General features: G+C 43.4%; 1 protein-coding gene across 1 annotated transcript in view; it reads right to left on the bottom strand.

Annotated features, from left to right (window-relative positions):
• Window positions 1–23274, bottom strand: part of LOC133015718 (protein sidekick-1-like) — a 280020-nt gene that overhangs the window by 56911 nt on the left and 199835 nt on the right. Inside the window, exons 23-26 of the mRNA XM_061082987.1 lie at window positions 21488–21635; window positions 9682–9822; window positions 6764–6945; window positions 3365–3480 (exon numbers count right to left, since the gene is read on the bottom strand). Of these exons, the coding sequence (XP_060938970.1) occupies window positions 3365–3480; window positions 6764–6945; window positions 9682–9822; window positions 21488–21635 (587 nt within the window). The remainder of the gene's footprint in view (window positions 1–3364; window positions 3481–6763; window positions 6946–9681; window positions 9823–21487; window positions 21636–23274) is intronic.

Raw genomic sequence — 23274 nt, 5'->3', positions numbered from 1 at the left:
CCCCCTACTATATATATTGTATAAAATTATGTTTTATATTAAACTGGGCCTAGTGCCATGTATAAACATAGCTACCCTGTTATTGTGCATTCAATACTAAGCTATTCAAATATTACACAGGTTCATATGTTCATGTTTTTAACTTAACATGTGCAAGGTACAGGGTGGCCATGCCACTGACATTTATAAACATACATCTTGCATACAACTCTGAGCTATTAAAGTAATTCACAGATTCATGTTTTTATTTTAAACATGCATGTAGAAGAGACAGTGAATCATCAAGCTACCTTCGGATGCCACACATACTCCCACATTAGTGAGATGTCGGACCTTGATGGGTAGCACACAACTTATCTAACCTTGGACGGATGGAAGTTGTCAGGCAGAGGGTCAAATCAGCCTCACAATATGTTGGATGCAGGTTAATTTGTATTTAAAGACATTTAAATTTGTGGAAAAAAAATTATTTAAAAAAAAAAATAAAAAAAAAAAAAATAAAAAAAATAATCAACTAAAGATTTCGCGACCCCCCTGCAGTACCTCTGCTGACCCCCTAGGGGTCGTGGACCCCCTGTTGAAGACCTCTGCTCTACACGCTACAGGGACTGTCCATATCATTACAATACATCAGCTGCCTCCAACTTAGTGAACATTGTGAAATTGTCACGACCCTGCAGGACTTGGGATTAACTCCATTTTTAGTGGACTCGGCACAAGTGGGGACAGACACCTGAGACAGACAGCTGAGACACGTGAGGAGCAAGATGACGGCTGATGGGCCGAGACAGAACTCTGGAGACAGTGACCCAGAGATCAGACTCTATGTTTTTTACCTAGGACACTTTCTAATAACTTCAGAACTGAAACCGTACGACAGCGTCTTGCCGAGCTCGGAGCGACAGACCCCATCGACCACCAGCCTGCGTCGGGAAGCACGGCTAAAAAGAGCGAATAATCCATAACCAGGTCACACAGTCTACCTGCACATCGGTTACAGAAGCAAAGTTCAGATACAGAAGGCACTGAGCTAAATGTTACCAGGGGAACGAGGAGAAGGAGCTCAGCATTTGAAAGTAGTGAGTGAGTTTGTGACATAACAGAAACAGAACAAAGTAATTATGTGTTCTGGATAGATTGTGTTTTAAAAGACCGCTTCCACTGCACCTGCTTGTTTTTAGATTTCAACATTATAATTTATTAAGACCAGCCTTATTATGTGAAAGTATCCGATCAGCCGACCATGTGACAGAGACATGTCAGCAGCTTCACTTAATGTTCACATCAATCATCAGGTGACGTAGACGGTGGCGTTAATGTTGGTGCCAGACAAGCTTTTTCTATAACTGATGATTTCCTGAGATTTTCACACACAACAGAAAAGTGTGAATAACAACCAGCTAGCAGCAGCTCTGGATGTAAGCATTATGAGTGTGGTGACTTTTTTAGCATTTCACGAGCTAAAACATTGAAGGCAAAAAGTTTACAGCATTTGTGATATATTTCCAAGTATTCCTAATAAAGTATGTACTTGCTTTTGCAGACCATCGAGTTACTTTCTGCTATTAACAGAATCTAAAAACGCCCCAGGCTTTATATCACCTCTACATCCTGCAGTAGGAACCAATCAAACAACCCAAACACTCAGGTGCTGTTATTGGGAAGAAGGCCGTTGATACCCAGAGACAGTTGATTGGCTGTTTTTCTGCCTAGAGGCTGCTGCACTGCACCCAGTTAGTCGCTGTAAAATAAGGTTCTCTATTGTAATTTATTATCGGCACACAGTGTATTTTGGGTGCAGTAAAAATGTGCTGATGTGGCACCCTCAAGCTTCTGGTGCTGGTCCACTGTTTAAAGGGAGCTGGGAAGACTGGCTCTGCTGTTGCTATAGAAACTTCTGATCGAGATGGATTCCCAAAAATCATGATGGAGAAGAGACACGTTACTGGGTCCAGAGAAGGGACAATACACTTCTGCTGAGACATGTGTTTTAACGTTCATGCTTCATAATTTACTCTAAACACTTTTCTAAGTGAAGGTACAGAAGTTAACGAGGTTTCATCTTTCCTCTGAGAGGCTTCCACTGTTCAGAGACAGATAAAACATCTCCAAGACCCTCAAGGATGTCCAGTTGTCTTCATAAAGCACATATCATAACCTGGATGCCTGAGAATCTTTACTGTACACACAACCTCTTTTATATAGAAGCTCAACCTTGAGAATCTATGCAACATGGAATCTGTTTAGCTCGAAACGATTGCTTTTCTTTGTCAGTGTATATTATTGACTCTAACTAAGTGATACAGATGAAAACCGAAGTGCTTGTCTCTAAAAACTCAAATGTTAAGCCATAGGTGTCAAGGACATTTAAGTGGAAGACTCACCGGAACTGGCTCTCAGTCTGGTAATCAGTTTTCAGCCATGTTATTAAGGGTATTGTATATATTCACTGATCTGTGGTGGTGGGTGGGGGGGTGGAAAACAAATGAGGCTTTGCTCCATGTCCCTCTTTTAATTAATATCATTATCTCCTGTCCTCTAACCAGCACAACACACCCAACCCGACGCACAGCCACATGTGAACGGCTCCAGTGATGTGAAGTGGAAGAGCCGGCAAACACAGACAACATCACACAGCCACATCAAACAGATGGAGAAAAGACCATATAGTATTTATCAACTAACAAAGACACCAACATTCAGACTCACACACACACACACACACACACACACACACACACACACACACACAGAGGCAGAATATGGTGTGTTTTCTTTGTCATGTTAATCAGTTCCTCTGGGTTTGGTTGGCACAGCGAAGTGAAGAATAAATCAAAAAGCAGAACTAGTACATATGGATCACTCTTCTCTCTCTCCCTGCTCCCCCCATTATCCTGCTCGCAGCTCCTGTTTTCTTAACACCGTCTTTTTTTTCTCCATATTTAATCCTCTCTTTTCTTTACCTCACCACACTTGACTTGGCTAAGTGTGTGGGTAAACAGGAGCAGAGCAGTGCACGACCTTTGAGCCAAAAGAGACGTTTTCCCCACAAAATGTTTCCACACACCTACACTCACAAAATACGGATTGTTCTCATTATTTGAGGTATTTTATCTTTGTATTGTTCCTGCTATATATCAACAATTAAGGGCATTTTCAAACCTGAAACCTGTTTGTATTAAATCCGTTTAGTTCTGGTTTCACATAACAATCGAGGGAGTTGACTAAAGAGTTCAGACTAAACTCTTTTTTAGTCTGACGTCTTCAGACTAGAGTCGGACAAAACAAAGTCCACAAAAACATCCACATCTTTTATTTCATTGGACTCGACACAAATGTTTGTCACGAGTCTTGTGAGTCTTACCTTGTATCCCTGGTTGATGCCATTAATAAACTGCTGAGGTGGAGGGTTCCATGTGAAGCGGATGGTGGTCGAGTTGATAGCTACAACTTCCACTTCCTGCGGGGGTGCCGTGGGAACTAAACACAGATAAACACACACGTTGTAGTTAGAGGAAGAGTTCTCAGACACACAAGGAAAACATGAATGGTAACAAACCTGAGGCCCGAAGCTGCAGAAATAAACAGCTTTTTTAACAGAGTTCAGCTTCTTCTCCTTCATGAACTAGTGATACAGAACCATATTTCAATATTTCCTGGTGAGACCGGGTTCATTTTTTTAATTAGAAACATTCTGCTAAGCTTGCAGAAGCTAAATGCCAAACCCACCCCTCTGTTCCTTGCTGCTAAATGACCTAATTTCTTAATAAAATTCACCCCATCCATTGTATTTTGCATTTATGTATTTTGCATATTATAACCTCGGGAGAGACTAAGTGAGATTAGCATAGTGACCCATCGGTGACAGATTCTGAACAACGCATTAATTCCATTGAGCCTCTCGGGCGCTGACCTCAGGACAGCGGCCACAGGAAGTGAGATCCACGCAGATGATTTGTTGGCTTGGTTCTGTAGACGTATTATTCTCCTAAGTAAGGAGCCCTGTCAACCTTTATCACCCAATTGATGGCTCTGCACGGCACATCATGATTTATTGATTGAAAAATACAATAACGATCTGTATTAATAATTAACTTACAATGGGCACTTTAAAGGATTTAGTATTGCTCTCCCGTTGAGTAGGAGAGGTCACAAGAGACGTGTTTAAAAAACATTAGACAAAAATAAATTGGAGGGGAGCAGAAAATCCTGGTTTCAACTTGTTGGTCTGATCCAAATGCTCCAAAAGAGCTGGATCCTGAAGTTGTTTTTCATCAGGAACTCAATGTCTTTTAATTGCTTTCTTTCAAAAAACCAACACCTCGCTTTTCAATGAAGCCATTAGATGGACATCACTACTACGCACAAGGGAAATCTCCGTCTGGGGCGTCTGGGAAAAACTGAACTGAATATGTGTTGAATTGGTAGAGCAGCCCTTTATCTTACGTATATATCAATCTACCATCCTGACTAGAATTCATTGTTTAAGCTTTTATAGCTCAGGAGGTAGAGTGGTTCGGCCCACATGCCAGAGTGTCCTTAGGCAAGACACCAGGACATCAAATTGCTCCTGAGGCTGTGTGTGAATGAGATGCATGATGAGATGCTATCGAGGATCTGTGTGAATGTGTGTCAGGTCAACTGTGTTGGTCTGGAAATAAACATGCAAAACATATGTAATAAACTGGGTCACTCTGAGGAACCATGGTGGCCCAGTGGGTCGCCTCCCAGCATGAAGGATCCCAGTTTGAAGAGCGAGTTTCCGTCTGTGTGACTTTGTGTTAAATATGTTCTCCTCATGTGTGTGTGTGTTTGATTTCCAGTCCAGAGACATTCAGGTTGCTGTTGGAGACTCTTAAATTGACCTTGTGAACCCTCAAAAGGATCAGCACTATAGCTTTAGTATAGATGGCTGCATGGATTCTTGGCTTTTGAGTTAAAATTTGAATCTTAGTTTAATGATTCAACAACAAAATGTTACAGAGATATGATGGTTCATGTCTAACAGAAACAAGCTGTTGTATATATTATCTATAGCAGCAGTTGTTCCTATGAAAAGAAGGTTACTTGTCTGGAGGGAGGTAAATATAATCCACCATGTTGTGTCTGGTTCTCACAAACTGGAGACACTTGCTTCATCCTTTCTAAAAACAGAACCTCTGTCTCATATGTTGATTTTCATTATACATCCATCTTCATCTTCCACCTGCTTGGTGAAAGAAAAATGGATCCTGGATGGCAGTAAAGCCAGAAGGAGGCGAGAGGGGTGTGACTGGGAAATGTGTGTGTGTTTGTGTGGGTGTGTGTGTGCATGTGTTTGTTCATGTGTGTATGTTTGTGGGCGCGTGTTATGGTGATCACACTGTAAAGGGATTATGCTGATGCTGGAAAGCCACAGTGTGATAATGCACTGTTGCATGATGGGAGTGCCCTTTGCATTTTATATATGTGAGCCAGGAAGAGGCCAGACAACTGGGAGAGGAGGAGGAGGAGGAGGAGGAGGAGGAGGAGGAGGAGGAGGAGGAGGAGGAGGAGGAGGAGGAGGAGGAGGAGGAGTTGGAGGAGGAGGAGGAGGAAGGAGCGGAGACCAGAAGAAGGACTGGTGACAAATGGAGGGCGAGAGATAGTGAGACAAAGAGGGAAAGTGAACCCAGGGATGAGCAGGGGAGATTAATTTATATTAAAGATGCTTCCCCCCCCCCCCCCCCACAGTACACCTGGGGGCCGGCCTCTAACCCCTCTCGACTCCCAGCTGCAGATTAAACACTGAACTCCGTCCTCTGGGGGAATCTCGTGAGGGAGTGAGTGAGAAGAAGAGAAACGTTATGTTAATGCCGAGTTCAACCACAGACTCTCAGAGAGAAAAGGTCCAATCTATCTCAGGCCACTCCCATTAAACCACATTAGAATAATTAATGAGCCTAACTCCCTCTCCTGAGTCCATAAACCTGTCCTGACCTCTTGTAATAACGACAGTGAGTTTTATGTGCACATGTGGACACGTGTGTGTGTGTGTGTGTGTGTGTGTGTTTGTGTGTGTGTGTGTGTGTGTGTGTGTGTGTGTGTGTGTGTGGCTCGGCACATGTGTAATAATGATAATTTACAGTCAGAATAAAAGTCTGGACGAATAGAGCCAGTGTTTTAAATGTGATTTAAACCCGTGACCACTTCCTCTCGCCTTCCTTTACAGTCCTCACGTACTTTCTTCCCCTTTTCACCACCACTCCATTGATTTACGTGCGGAGAGTTGAAAGTGTGATCCTCTGCGTTGCCATATTTACCAAAATCAAGTGTTTATTACACAATTATGTATTATATAATATATCTATAGAGCAGCATAGATATATGAGATAAGATGTCCCTCCAGTATGTTATAAGTCACGCCTGTAGCTTCTCGACCCAGCTGGATGAAGCTGGTATTCCTCCTCCGAGGCGGCGGCTCAGTGTTGACTTTAACGCTCGTCTGACCTGCGTTTACCGGGTTCCTCATCCTATCACTGAGATGAAGTCTGCCAGCTTGTGGAGACGCCTCATCGCGGCTGCTCCGTCATTTCATCACCACCCAATAAAGTGAAAATCTGGTGAGAGTGACCGGCCAAGTCATCAGTGCACCCTGATGGAGAAGGTCTCTGAATACTGGGCATGTTTACTCATTGCACCGTCTCTTTCTTTCAATCCTTGATCACATGAAAAGAAATGAAAAAAACGTGTGTGTGTGTGTCTGTGTGTGTGTGTGTGTGTGTGTGTGTGCATGTTGTCTTACCCCCCTGCAGAGTGTACTCGGACACCGGGCTGCTGTAGACACCCAGGCCGGCTCCGGTGAAGGCGGCCACCTGGATCTGGTATTGAGTCCAGATGATCAGATCTTTGAGCAGACAGTAGTTGGTCTCTGGGCTGCTGATGTTCTTCTCCTGGTAGTCCCCGGGCAGCCCAGCCAGACGGTACCTGCAAACACACACAGTTACAGAAGCACGATTGTAAATAGGTTGTTTATAGAGGAGCAAGTGACAAGAGTAAGAAGTGTGCTTTATGGAATAGACATAAATAAATGGTTCCATCTCCACAGAGGATCTCTGGAGCTCAGCCAGAGGGACCGGTGTGTTCCTGGTCCCCTCTGTCCCCGAGGCTCTTCTCCCTGAATGCTTGACCAGGCAGCAAAGAGTCCTGGTTCCTCCTGACTTCTTCCATTTAAGGATAATGGCGGCCTGCCCGGATCCGACCCTCAACACAACCCCTGAGCTCCGTGGGCTTTGACTGTTTCTGCTCCGATACGCACTGTCAGCTGTGAGCCCTTTACACTGATGGACGTGTCTTCACAAATCATGAGCAACTGATTGAATCTATCGCAGGTGGATTCCAACCAAGGCGCAGGAACATATCAAAGATGATCAGGAGAAATAGGAGGTGAATTGTAAGTCAGAGTCCACAGCAGAATATATATAACTACACATGATATATAGTGCGGCTGTAGCTCAGGTTTGCTCAGTGAATCAACCTGTAAAGGTTATTGGTTCAAAACCCGACACTTTATACCCACATTTAAATAAATCCTGAATAATAAAATCCAGAAATCTGTCAGGAGTCGCTGTGGACAAACGCAAGGATGTGATAAAACCAAATGCACACACATAAACACAACCTGCCTGAAACTATTTTGCTATTATATAAGTATAAATACACTTTCTGGAATAAACAAAAACTTAACTTTTGCTCATTTCTTTTATGTCTAGAGATATTCTCTGTTGGTGTGAAGTCACTTGAATCACATCACAGTCACGGGAGAATAAAAGCCTTCAGTGCCAGGTAGACATCTCAGATTAGTGCGACTTCAAAGCCTTCGCTACAGTGCATGAGATATAAACGTCTACTTAAAAGGAAATATGACCCGAGCAGACGGAGGAGGTGTAAACCACTTTGCTACTGTACATATCCCAGGGAGCTGAACGGTGTCAGCGTTTAAATATGGAGCCCATCTAATGTAACAGAATACTGCCCTGCCTGAGTCAGCGCTTTAACACAAATGAAAACTATATACCTACACACACACACAGACACACAAACAAACACACAAAGCGAGAGGGCGGGCCAGGCTGACAGCAGATGTCTGTAGAGGAGTTCCTCTTCTCTGCACCTGAGGAAGTGGGAGTGGGAGAAGATACTCCCCCTTTCCCAGGGAGGACAGGGCGTGAGGAGCTGATACCAGAAGGAGAAAGGAGAACTGGAAGCGTTTCACCGGAGTAGGCGGAGCTCCGTGCTCTGACGCCCAAATGAGACGGTCCAGTTGCACGAGTGTGAATTTCTATTTTCGACTGATTTGTGAAGAGGAGGCAGATAACGCAGTGAATGAGGATAAAGACCTGATAACTTCTCCTGCAATTATATGCAAAGTGCTGCGATGTGGCTGATGACAGTTTGATTACACACAGTGTGTGTGACACTGCAGGCACACATCAAAATGAAGGACAGCGACCAAGGGCAGCCAGAGCATCTGTAAAGTGCACTTGTGTGAATGTGTGTGAATGTGTGGGTGTGGTTAAATGTGTGATAACGGACAGAGAGGGGCAATGTAGAAGGGGTATTTCTGTATGTAATGATTTAACTGTGGTGATTTTTACAAAAACAACAGCTCTAACTAATGACTCTTTTAATTTTGACGATGAAAACACAAATAATTTTTGACAATTTTGGCTTTTAACTTGTCTGCATATGGTACAAATAACAATGATTCACAGCTCTTTAACTCTTGGTACCATTTCATTTTGGAACTGCAAATAAACTGTGTTATCGTCACTAAAATGGATCCTTAATATATTGGAATTATTTAAATAGTTCCAGTGTTTCTTGCACATGTAGAGGAAGCAGTTAAAGATCAATGACTGTGACAAGCAGCTCTCCTGTGCTCCCCTGAGTGACAGACACACAAAGAAGGCCGCTGTGATGCTGAGGTCCTCATCACAGGAACATACGCAGCTAAAGCAGAAACTTCTGTGTTTGACACCTCGGTCGTTAGGTTAATAAAGTAAAACACTGACTTCTGAGCGTCTGAGTCCTCTGAGTCAAACAAGCTAAACCCACCTTTGTACCTGAAAAGGCCAACTTCTGTGGAAATGAAACATTCTCATTTGAACCAGAGCAATTAGACGATTCATTTGAAAAGTTTAAATTGGTTGAGTGTGTAGAGAGTGCTGACCTTTGAGGGAACAAAGAGCCCGAGTGTCCAAAAAGGGACAAAGCCGTCTCAGCTTATTAGGTGTGTGGCACCATTTCCTTTCATATAACTTTCTCTGTGAGAGTCTGGTCTGCTCAACAATACAGGCGTGATAACCAAGCTGCTAAATGCCCATCAGCAGGCTCATTAGCTCAGAGGGCTTTATTTACCGTCTTCAATAACTCTTCATACTAAATGAAATGACGTTCTGTCCCGAGGACGAAACGCTGGAGGGAGCAAACCGCACAATGCAGACAAAACAAAAAAGCTGGAGAACCTATTGTGACAGGAGCGCACTCGCCCAGCTGGCTAATGGGTTCGCAGTTACCAATTAGCCCGGTGAGGTCACGAAGCCTCCATAAAATATTTTGCAGAGACACTTTCTACTAAAAATTAATGGACACCTACCACCCACTGGCATTGCTATAAAGCCAGATATGCATGTGTGTGCACTTCTGTGAGTGTGTGTGTACCTGAGCACGTATCCCCGGAGGACTCCGTTGAGCTGGGGCTCGGGTGGAGGCTGCCACTGCACCATGATGGACTGGTTGGTGCGCCCACTGGCCACGATGTTCTTCGGGGGAGCGCTGGGTGCCTCCTCCCTGAGCATCAATCTGAAACACACACACACACACACACACACACACACACACACACACAGACACACACACAGAGAGAGAAAGAGCAAATAAGTACCAGAGAGACACATTGTGATCAGGCCCTCTGTGTGTTGTAATGAGGAGATCAGTCAGGCTGAAGAAGTGTAAGAGTTTGTCCAACGTATCGCTTCTCTGGACGGGTTGCACAGTAACAGTGAGTCGACTAAAGACTTGTTTAAGCTCAATGTTTGATGCATAAACTGAGCAGTAGCACTGGAAATCACCAGGGGGCAGTGTTGTCAATAGTTCAGGAGATACGATCACACGACTCCAGGAAGACATTTCATCCCTGACGGAACTTTTGGAGCAGAGACTTTGTGAGTTGGTGAGAAACACTCCAGACGCTTTTGAGAATTCCAAGGCATACAGTATACCTTAAATGACACAAACCCAAGTATGCCTGCCTATATTTTGAGCGTATTTCTTTAAAAGCATATGAATTATTTAAAACTCAGCGTAATTGAACTAGGGTTGGGCATTTATTAATTATGCCCAAAGTTCACTCTGAATTTGGTAAGCACTGTTTTAAGTTCACTGTACCTGCAGCTTGGAATTCACTGCAAAAAACTCTAAAGCTAAAGGAGCTCATAAACCTTGAAACTTTGAAGACTCGCGTGAGAGAAATTGGAGTGGCTTCATACCGCACTTGTTCTTGTTTTGGTGTGAATCCGGAGCTTTAGTCCTGTTGCCTTATCTTTTTCTTTTAAATGTATTTTATCTGTGTTATGTGATTTCTGTGTGTCTTGTGACTGTTGACATTTTTTTTGTATGCTGCTGTCTTGGCCAGGCTTCCCTTGGAAAAGAGGTCATTGTATCTCAACGGGACCGACCTGGTTAAATAAAGGCAAATAAAAATAAAAAATTTGATTAAATTGTCTTAATCGATCGTCGGGCTGAGAGCTAGCTCGATTTGACGGTTCTCGACCTCTCAGTCCGGTGGTTGTCACGCCCTCACTCCCGGAACCCCTCACCCAGACCCGGGTCTGTCTGGGTTCCCTTCCCCGTGGACTGAGGGTCCGTGTGCGGACATGAAGCCGAGCAGCGGAGGCTTAGCTCCGGGCTGCTTCCTCCAGCTGCTAACATCCTCCCTGTGCTGCGTTCAGGGCAACTCGGATATTCCGACCTCCTGCCACATAGCGAACATGCAATAGTTTTCATCGATGAAAAAAGGTCATTTACGAAATTCTTAATGATCAATTAATCGATTGTCTATTAATTATGCCCATCCCTAAAATGAATGACATGAAAATATGAATATAACAAATTTCCAAGACGTTTCCAAAGCTTTTGGGAGATTATTTTTTTCCATGACTTTTCCAGGCCTGGAAAAACACATTTTAAAATTCCATGACTTTTCCAGGTTTTCCATGACCGTACGAACCCTGTTGGAAGAACTCTGGTCTAAGATCACATGATCATGTTTATCACAGGAGAGATTCACGGTTCCGAACTACAGCTTATTACCGAGCGTCACTTCCCGGCTCTAAGCAGCTCTGATGAATTCTGTCCTCATCCTCCTGGTGCATCTTGCAATTTCATTAAAAACATTTGTTTTTCATCTCTGGCTTTATTGTTAATTTATTTCAAACAAGCTGCCGCTGATAAAGCCGGTGAACGCATCACTTCCAGTGTGCCGGCGGATCTATCCTGGGAACGATGGAGCCGACACTGGGAGTTTAAAACAACAACATGTGAAACACGTCGGTGAACTCGCTGTGAGACGAGTTGTTTCATTCACTATCGGCACAGAACAACAAATAACACATTTACTGTCTGCGTGTTGCAGATGATTGTTTTTAACTTTAACTTACTGTTGGGACTGAGTTGCCAGTGATCTGACTTATAACAAAGAGTCGTAAAACTTGGGAACTGGCCTCAGGAGACCCCTTACATTTAAAAATCCAGCATGGAGATCTTACCTCCATGTGAGAGAAAATCACTTCCTGGGTCCCCCACTGTAAGCCCGCCCCTGGGGGCCAAATCCTGACAACTCAATTGGCCGGGGGCCACACTGACCCCTGACCCCTCCTCCCAGGGGGGAGTCACCTGGAACATGACTTAAAAAGGCTGTGCTCCCAGAAACCTCTCTCTTTCCTCCGATGCTGACGTTCCCACCAGGCCCTTTCGGGTCTGCCCAGAGGTTCCAGCAAACTTAAGGAGGGAACTACTTTTCTCTTAACTGCTCTTTTTCACTCCAGCACTGACGTTCCAGTTAGGCCTCCTCCGGTCTGACCAGAGGTTCCCGTTGCTTAAGGAGGCAATAAGATGTTTGTTTCAATTCATTTCATTCATTTATTCTTTTATCTTAGTCGACGTTTTTATTTTGAAAAGGACCTGTTTTAACTTTGAAAGACCAAACAGGAAATTGCTCGCTGGACGATCTCAGACTGTTTCATTTTCCCCACGGACTTTACTTTTGTTTTTCCAACGATCTACAAACGGCTTCAAACCAGCCGTCCCCTGCAGAAGCGCGAGATTCATTCCGCTGAGGAGCACGAGCTCCACATCCCTGAAGAAGAAGGACGACGTTCATCCCGTCACGGAGCACGAGAAAATTCGCTCCTTGTCCGGTCCAGCGGCCGAGCTCCGGAGCTCCGCTCGTGAGAGAGACCACGTGATTCACTGGCCCCCGACACATTCGCGCCGAGGCGCGGGCACACCGCGAGGGTGGTACAGTAAGAGACTTGATTATCTGGGCAGATGTTAGTTTTAATACGTAGCGTATTGATTTATTACTTGAGTGTATTTTGTTGATGGAACCTCCGTGTTCCATTGTTTTAGCCGGCCACTACTCCGAGCCAGCCACTTCCGGTTTCCGGTTTGATGGCAATGTTATGTGTTGCAGTGAATAGGGCCGCGAGAAGCGCCTCCGCCCGCACTGTTAACGTCTGTGTGAGTCTGCAATGATTTCACCGATCAGAACCTCGGCCCACAACGTTCGCTTGAGGGCTGAGGGGTGAACCACTGTTAACTCATCTCAGGTGTATTTTTAAGAGCTTCTTTGAACTCTCCTTACATGTTTTCTCTCTCTCTCTCTCTCTCTCTCTCTCTCTCTCTCTCTCTCTCTCTCTCTCTCTCTCTCTCTCTCTCTCTCTCTCTCCTTCTAAACCGACCTATACACACTTCCGATCTGTATTTATAATACAGTTCATGTCACATAGTTAAATCTATGCTTAGAGAGGCTGAACACATCTGGAAACCATTCGGCCCCAAAGCCAAGCAGAGATAAGAATTCTCTTTGTCTAAAATTTTCTTTGTGTAATTCATGTGACGACCACCAGTGTGAGCTCCGGCCACATGGTGTCATTAACATAGACTCCATCTTGAATAACGCAAGTTAACCCACCATTTTGAGTCTATTATTGCCACGCCTCCGCTCTCTCTCTCCTCCCATCCTGGCTCTAAATTCATAACGGCTCCGCCATCTTGTTTTGTAGTCAATCCGCCATTTTGAGAGTTTTTAGGCCTTGATTCCACGAATCATGATAGGCCGCCATCTTAGATGTGACTGCGTCATCGCCACGCCCCCTTCCTTTTCTCTCTCTCTCGCTCTCTCACACACACACACACACACACACACTTTGATAGACACAGACAGATACACACACACAGAGACACATAGATGGACCAGAGGTTACATGCGTGTTCTAAATTGTGATAAGCTGCTGTTGTTATCTTTGAAATATGGGAGTTTGTTAAAATGATAAATCATTAAATAACACTAACTTTATTTCACATACACACACATAAACACACATACACAGAGAGACACTTTGACACAGACACACACACACAGAGACAGACATACATAGGTAGACCGCAGGTTTTACATGTATTTTCTGAATTGTGATAAGTGCTGCTGCTGTGTTTATCTTTGAAATATTGGAGCTTGTTAAAATGATAAATCATTGAATAACATTATAACTTTATTTCCCCTTTTTAATAAATACTTTTGTAATTAAAGTATCTGTAGTCTGTGATTATTTGTGCATAAGTGTGTGATTGCAGCTGGATTATGATTGCCTGTGCTCGAACTTAGAAGCCTTCACTGTTTATTAAGTAATCGTTAATATTAAAATATTGACATTATTAATTTGACATTTATCATTATGAGACTGATAATTATAGCTTGATATGTTGGTCCCTGGAAACCAGGGTGGTGCCCCCTTTCTCAATTATTAATATAGATAGTATTATTCTTAAATTGATAATTTTATTGTTTTTGACTAATTATTTTCATTATTCTTGGTTGATAACCTTATCATTGTTAATTGATAGCTTGTACTTTCTAATTGATAATTCCTATTTTCTCATTAGTGGTTTTATTGTTATTTGATTACTGATCATCTTGAATTAATAATTTAATTATTTTTGATAGATAATTTTTACTAATAATCATATTTCATGATTATTATTAATTAGCCAACGTCAAGTCTACTCCTATTGCACAACATTACGTTTCTTCTCTACTCCAGTGATCCTCGTCTGGTGAGTTTCAGCCTCAACCCGACCACAGCCGCCCCAGTGGAGCAGCTACACACCATGACAGCAGCAGAAAGTTAAATCACTATTAGCCATGAGCTTGTCGTTTCAGTGTTATCCCCACCTCTCTCTCTCTCTCTCTGCCCCCCCCTCCTCCTCCTCTCCTCTGTCACTCTGAATCAGTTTCCCAATCTTTCTTTTGACACTTTGAACTTCTTCTCAAGTTTTATTCTCCCCCATCTGCAAACTTTCACCTTTCATCCATCATGTCCTTTGGCCTCAATTATTTCATCCTTCTATCTTTTACTCATCTCCTTCCCTCTGAAACTACCCCCCCACACCCCCCACACACACCCCCGACACACCCATAACCCCCTGCACCCCCCCACCCGTGATTAAAGCTCCCAGCCCTCTCATGGTTGATAAAGCACACGGGCCGACTTGGTCAGCTTCTGGCTTTACTGTAAGCAGCTCAGCTAATGTAATCAGAGCCATATGTGATAATAACACACAAACACAAACACACACACACACACACACACACATAAACAAATTTCTCCCGCTTAAGACACACTGCTACATCCGATGGTCTTTTCCCTTCCATGGATTACGCCTGCAGATTTACATTACCCTCTCTCGCCAACCCCCCCCCCATCTCTCCCAGAATGATTCTCTATAAGCTATTGAGCCATTAGCTGTGGTTTGGGCTCCCCCCGTATTTGTGTGTGTGTGTGTGTCTGAATCTGTATGTGCCTGTAAATGTGTGTGTACATCTCTATGTGTGTGTTTGTGTGGAAGCTGTTAGCTGGAGACTTGTGCAGGCGGATATACGGCACAGGCCAGTGGTTTTACAGCTGTGCTTTACTTCCATTAGGTTAGGCACTGTCAGACAGCACCAGGTGCTGCAGGCGCAGACATCTACACACACACACACACACACAAACACACACACATGGGCTAATGGGCCTTGTGTGAATGAGATGGGCATTAGTGTAGCCGTCTGGAAATGGGGTATATATATAATCCTCAACTCTGCCACTGCTTTTGACTGAAATTGATGACACACATTAATGCACATACACAAACTCACGCCGCACAAACACCTACAAACCCCATACAGTACCGAACAGATGCGGCCATTCACTGTGTGACTGCAGATGAAACACACACACACGAACGCACATTAACACACTTCTGCTGGATTTGCAGAAACTCCTCGTGAATCGCCTTAATTCCCTGCCGCCATTTACGAGTGAATATTTCATTCAGTCGGTTCAGTGTGAGGACATCGAGTGCACAGTGGAGATTACACACGTGTATAAAAACACCAACACACCTACACACTCCACTTAACAGCCGCAGACATTCACACCGACACTCATACATCAAGCGCACACTGCACAACGACACCGGCTGATCGCTGCTTGACACACTTTCTCTGTCCCCTGTTATTAAGGAAAGGAGGAAAGCTTTCTGCTGGAGATCTACATGTTCTCTAGTCTGAGTGAAAGTGTGTGTGTATGTGTGTGTGTGTGTGTGTGTGTGTGTGTGTGTTGGATGGTGATGGTGTTAGTTTGTGAGTCTCTCTGCTGTGGGAATTAGAAAAACTTTCTAAGTCCTTCTCCACAGTCCAGTGCCCGTGGCTTTCTCACCAAATCCACGTACACACGACTCTTAAATTTAACGCCGTTACCGAGACGTTAAGTCGGCTTCTATTCAAACAGGATGGGAATAATGTTTGGTCCAGTGGGGAATGAGAAATAGAGCAATATGAATGGAGGGTTACAGAAATAAAAAGAAAAAAAGGAAAGAGAGAGAAAGCAGATGTGATGAGACTGGTTACGACCAACTGGATAAATGACCTTATTTTCTTCTCGCCTGACACTTTTAGTCGAGTCTCCTTTAAATGTTGTGCTGTAGCACCGGAGGTTAAAAGCTGCTCTAATGGAAGAGGCTGACACACTAAAGAGACTCTGTCGGGGAAATGAAACGCCGTGGATCCTCTCCCAGTGAATCAGAAACCAGCTGCGGCTCAGATCCTCTACTGTACACGTCCTTTATGTTTCTAACTTAAATAAAAACAACATTCATACACGTCTACGTAGCAGCTTCAAAACTATCAAAATGTGAGTGTAGATACTGTGTCATTATTGGTGGTGGTGGTTTAAAAGAAAAACGCATTTTGCACGTAGAACACAAGATAAGAAAGCCGACTGTAATAATGTAATGATTTTCTTTTAAACTGTATTCAATGTACCTCGTCTCCCGATGTTGATTTACTGTCACACGTTTACAACAAACAAAGAAAATAAACAATCTCAGCTGTAGCTGCTCCTGTCTGCTCGTGTCTGTACATGATTGTGTCTGTGGAGCAGGGAAACACTAACGACCTGCATCCAGACAAGAGGTCCATCCGTTTATCGGGTTCGGCTAATTTGAGGCCGATTAGAGCTTTTCTCAAACAATGAGCGGTCGATGGACGTGAGTGTCGGCTACAGTCGCTGATCCTCGGTGCTGCTGGTGATAAACAACATTCTCGTAGAAGCGACGCCTGGAAAGAGACGTGTTTTGGCTCATGGACAGTGGTGAGCCATTCAAAATCATTATCACTGTTGACTCCAATGTGTCAGTGGCTCACTGATGGATTGGAATGATTCTTGAACAGGATGAGGATCCCTCGACTTTTCCTCTAGTGCCACAGTGAGTTCATGAATCTCCTGTGAATCCTCTCTACCGCTACCAGATACATAACCATATCATATTTGGTACAGATATTCATGAACAGGAGGAACTAAGGAGATCCGTTGTGCTAAAATCATTTTAATTTAATCTAGTTCATTTTAATTTATGATCTGCAAAATATCCTCCCACCAGAATCTCTGTAGAGCTCGTGCTCTGCTTTCAGTCCCTGGGACTACATTCTTGATTTCATTAAATTTAGCAAATTAGTAAATGCATTTCTCTTGTATGCAGTGCCGGATCCAGGATCTTTCTAAATGAGGGGCCCATGAAGGGACAGTTTACACAGAGGGGCCAATTAAAGGGGCTCTGGTTAGTTTAAGAGTTGCACAACTCCTGATTCAGTAAAGTGCACATTTAACTCATTTCTTGTTTACTCTATTACTTTGAGTGAAGCCACACATCACTAAATATAGTTTGAAAATTGTATTTGTTGTCATTTATAGTTTGTGTTATTAGTACGTGACTTGTAAGAAACCGCCCCTGCTTAGGTACAAACAATATCTAAAACTACTGACCTCCAAAAACTTATAATTCTATGCGATACTGCATCATTATAAAAATCTCAAGTTAAAGTTCTGAATTTACCTCATTCCTGTTTTATTTTGACTCATATATATATATATATAGAACGTATAGTGTTTGTTGTTTGTGTTTCCAGCTCACATCTAAAAATGCACAATGAGTTTTACTGCTGTTCCTCTGCACCCCCCTCCAAACAGTAAACATCAGACCTATATAAACACACAGTAATGAGATGACTCAGGCTTATATTTATGTCCCAGTGTACGTCCTGCTTATATTGTCGGTATCAGTGGAATCCAGCCAGGTACATGTAGGAGGAGGCTGCAGCTTATTTCCTCCTGTTCCAAATGTCCAAAGACAACATGTAATTTAGCTAATAATGAGCTTCTCCTCTGGCAGAGCTCTTCTCTCTGCAATCATCTGCTCCACATCATAAACTAGAGTAATCACTCGCCACATTAAAAGAACCTTTGCAGCAACAATGAACCACAGATTCACAGAGAAGATGTTGGAAAGCAAAAGAGAAAAACCCTTACAAATGATAAATCTGAGAAGCTCCTAAAGCATTAAAAACATCCACATGCACATTAGGCTTGTGTATGTTTCTACGCTTTGACAGTAGAATTCCCCCGGAGGAGATATTCTAATGTGTTCTGGTGCTGACTGAACAGCTGGAATAAAAAAATAAAATAAAGAAAAGAGAACGGAGACGGATGGTTTAAAGTTGCGATGATGCCTGGAAGTTCGGTGCATTTCTGCATAATCTGTCTTATGTGTTAATGCTTCCTCTGTACAGACGGTAATGGTGTGAGTGCACGCCATGCATGAGTAAATCCCCGTGTGTGTGACAGTCCAGATGGTATAATTGGATTCATAGAAAGAGTTTCTGCATTAAGAAGTAATGTTTTCCAGCTCTGATCACAATCGTTCACATGCTCTCACTGGAGGATCGTCTCTCGTGACCTCTTTTCCTGGAAACATGGTTCTCTCTTGTGCGAGAGGAGGCGAGAACAGACACGCAGGGTGAGAAGCTCTGAGTAGAGCCCTTATGAAACCACACTTTAATTCACTAGATCCAGATTTGTATATGGATTAGGGTTGCAAAGGGGCGGAAAGTTTCCGGTAAATTTCCGGAAACTTCCCAGAAACTTTCCACGGGAATATTAAGCTCGGGAATTTGGAAAATTTTGAAAAAAAAAAAAAAAACTATGCAAATTAAACGCTAAGCAATAAAAACATCATTCAAAACTCTATTTTAAAGATGTATGGAATGCAGCACACGCTGCACGTTGAGTTTCAACCCTCCACTGTGCATTCTTCCATCACATGCACAGATAATTCCCAGCATCCTTCACTCTACAGCAGGGCTATTGAGGCCTGCTGTAGTGTGCAGGACTAGTCAGGTAAGTTTCGATGATATTACTGGGGGAAATATATCAGCATGCTGATTGAGGATTGTTCATCTGTTCATCTAGCCTATTTCCATTCATTTATCCATCAATTGTAAAATATTTTTACAGACGATTCCAATTGTTTGGCCAACTATTTATATCTCTGGCAATGCATTAGTGTTTTTTTACAAACTTTTTTCTCATCTTATTCTACAGAACAATGCCACGTGCACTCTCTCATGTGTGGAGACATTTCACCCCATCCAATGTAGAAGGAAAGGCTGTGTACATTTGCAAATACTGTGCAAAGACCTATGCTAAGAATGACACAACGATGCAGAAGCATATAGTCAAAGTGCCCAAAGTTTCCTCAGGACTCAAATCAGCCTATGACAAAACAAAATGTTTATATTTATGTCTGTATATGACAAGGTAAATACAGTTAGTATAAATTACCCACAACATTTCCAGTTTATTCCCGTTAATTCCCGTTAATTCCCGTTAACTCCCATGGAAAGTTTCCAACTTTGAATATTCCCGGAATTTTGCAACCCTAATATGGATACATATCAGCCCGCTGAGTTGTTTTCATCAAGAGCCCTGAATTACTTTTCCAGAAAACCAGGAAGATCCAGAGAATCCCACATTGATAAAGAACATAAATATAAATTCCTGAATCCACAGCTAAATTAAATGGCTTCTTCCCGGAGCGTCATCGTATCCTTCCACCAAATATCATGGTAATCCATCCAGTAGCAACAAACCAATAGACAAACAAACGGACCCAAGGGGAGAACGTCAAAAGAGTTTAAAGTATAAATGAATGTTGTCGTGTTAATGATCCTCATCAGGAGAAGAACAAAATGGGAGCGTGCAGAAGCAGCTGGACGTTCAAACTTTAATAAGGGCTTCTTGTCATCAATATTACAAAACCGCTCCTTCACCCGCTCCTCTGTTCCCTCCCTCCGTCCACATCACTGTAGTTTGTCATCCTTCTCATTTGGCACCCGAGCTCCAGCAGGACACTCTCCCTCCGCCTCGCTCTCTGTTTTCAAGTGCGGCCTCAGCTTTGGCATCGGCGCCTAATCGTGTGCACGTCCAGGCAGACGTCCAGCAGATGAGAGGCAGAGTGCACGTGGTTACGTATGAAACCAAACCCCGAAGTAGAGAGGTGTCCATCTGGTCTGATGCGCCGACCAGTGATGACTTGTCCTCCTGCCAGTCATTCGTTTGAAGGGGATCAATCCAATCTACTCTCCAGGGCCCCTGACAACCAACCTTGGACTATAGAGCCCGGCTGTTGGACACAAACAATACCCTGGTGCATGTAGGAGGAGAGAAACGGCTGAAAACAAGAAGCACTCAAGCCATTATTTGGATAAAAGGAGAACAAAGGGGAGAAAGATTCAGAGTATGACAAGCTGGAGAGGAAAGAACTACACGCTGAGGGGGGGAAGGAAAGTGGAAGAGAGCGATCTGAGGCGTGTGAACGTGACGTCTACAGCTCCCGTTGATGCTGCTGAGTCTATTTGGCTGAAATGCAACTGGCATCTGCCTCTGGTCAGACTCTGCAGCCAGAGAAAAACCATGTTCATGTGTGTGTGTGTGTGTGTGTGTGTGTGTGTGTGTGTGTGTGTGTGTGTGTGTCACATCTGTTGCATTGTGCACGTGACGGAGATTTGGTGCGAGTGTGATCTTTAACTAAAACTCTCACCACACCTCCACTAAACCCTCAGTCACTGCAGTTCCATCACTGCTATGGCATCATAATTATCCCCATGAGGGTTTTGTGTCTTGGGATAAACATGAAACTCAAACACACTGACATAAAAACATCTGCACGGCAATTTATTTACTTTTCAGGCCAACGCTCTCTTTTTTGACACACAAGGAACCATTAATTTCATCATTTTTGCTGCTTACGTATGTGCAATGGAACACACACACACACACACACACACACACACACACACACACAGTGTAGACATGGATGTGATGAATATAAATTGCTCATTGCAAAGGAAATGGATTCTAAACAAAAACGACTGCTCCCTTCATCCTCGCCTTGTTAGAATCCTTCCATGTTTCATCCCCATTCTGAATCCCATATTCCTATTCATCCACATGATAATCTACACACACACACAGAGACACACACAGAGACACACACACACACAGACACACTGCCACTTACTTAGAAACACAAATTAGAGTGTGTGTGGGTGCATACACTGCGGCTTGTGACTGTAGAAAGGTTTCTGTTTATTCATTCCCAGTTTGTGTGAGGCAGTGTGACCAAGTCTATTACACAGAGATGGAACAGGGCAAATAAAACTCTATTTCACACAAATCATCGCACGTTCTACATAAAGAACGGGTTTCATGCTTTCTGTGGAAAACATCAGTGAAATAGTGAGTGTGGGAGTGTGGCATCAGGAGAAGTAAAGTATTTGTAATAGTGAGTCAGTGTGTTGCTCTCTTACCGTTGTGTCTCGGCGCTGTACTGACCCCGGCCCACTTGATTGACAGCACACAGTCTGAACTGATAGGTCCTGGCCGGTGTGAGCCCGCCCACCGACACCTGGGACACGGCGGGATCGACCTCCGATAGGTACACCTTCCACGGCGAGTCTAGACGGAGGGGACCAAAGATTAGGGGCTGATAATATCTGGCGGAGGCAGGACACACAGAGACAATCAGGACCCATGAATCAAAAGAAAAGAGCGGGAGGAACAGATAAAAGAGGCGATGGAAGGATGGAGGAAAGTTTAGATGGAAGAAGGGGATTAAGAAGGAAGCTTGTGTGTGTCCGTGCCAGCTTGTTGAAAACGTATCTTTCTTCTGAGGACACCACAGACAGTTACACTAGTATCACTGCAAAAGCTACATGTCAGAATAAGAGAGAGGGACGGGCCGACATGAAAATACACAACGTAAGAATCTAAAATTTAACACAACCTCACACACACACACAAACACAATAGGTAGTAAACAGAACTCAATGCCTTGGTTCAGTCTTCACAGAAATCGACATTTAAACTCTCAGCTTTCCCGTATCTCTCTCTTCATCCGTCCTTGTTTAGGTCTCTCGTTGCATTTCCTCTCTCGTGTCTCTCGAGTTCATACAATTTTTTTTTTTTTTTTTATCATTGTTTTGGAAAGTACCATCTGAAGAGCAGCAGTTGAAATTGCGACAGCTGAGGACTTGAAGTCCTATTCATGCTTTCCCTCTAAACTTTATCAGGGTTATGGAAATTATATGGTTTAGGTTTATTTTCTTGATTTAGTTTTTATTCTGTAGTAGAAAATTAACTAAGCAAGGTTGAAAAAGTATTTTGTATTTGGACAGTAAGTGTTTGAAGCCTTCTCAAGAGACTTTTATGACTTGTATTTACATACAACAAATGTTTGATGACTTGAGCTGTTTTATGGTCGGAACTGTTTATGACGTGAATACAGTGAGACCTGTTGCGACTTAATCACCCATCAAAGGAAGGAGTGTATGTCTTCTTATCACCTTAGGAAACACATGTGAATCAGCTGTTGTATTTATATTCCTCTCCTTCCCCCACCTATGGAACCTGTCTGGATTGGTTCAAAGAGACAGCCCTCAGTCCTCAATATATAAGATCTGTGTTTTTGACTGTTCTTCATCTTCACTCTGCGACCCTTGCGGTTTCCCTGTGTTGATCCTTTCTGCAGAAAGCCCCTTTATTAAATACACGTAGATAACTTTTTTGTTTCCAGCCTCTTGTATCTCCAGATTTCCATCACAATTCTCTTTCACTTGGAATACATTGTGTTATTTGTTTGGCGTCAGAGGAAGACACTTTTCTCTGAGGTAGCACTTGTAGCATCCAAGGTTGAATCAGGAAGCCAGATCCATATTGTCTCTGTGAGGCGACAATCAGACTTTCCCTGAGACACAACGACGTTTTGGCGAGATGAGCCGAGGTTTAGACATATTTGTTCCATTAGAGCAGCAGCACATGAAGACTAATGGAATGTGGCCACAACAATCCTCCCTTCTGCTTTGTCAGGGCCGATTTGATGGCGATACACCTGTTCCCTTGTTAGCTCTCTGAACGGATCATCAGCCCGGGCTCCCTGACGCCTCCGGGATTGAGAATGAATACCTCCACCTCAAACACCATCCATCTCCAGATTAACTCTCACATCCAGCACAATTCCCCTTCACAATCAGAGCGGAGATTATTCAGAATGTCTAAACTATAATGCGTCATCGTTTCCCACTCGTCCCTCAGTCTC

This window comes from Limanda limanda, chromosome 2 (genome assembly GCF_963576545.1).
Source record: "Limanda limanda chromosome 2, fLimLim1.1, whole genome shotgun sequence".
NCBI classification, from domain to species: Eukaryota; Metazoa; Chordata; class Actinopteri; order Pleuronectiformes; family Pleuronectidae; genus Limanda; species Limanda limanda.
Note: the sequence above shows the minus strand (reverse complement) of the source record. Positions and strands in the feature narration are given on the sequence as shown.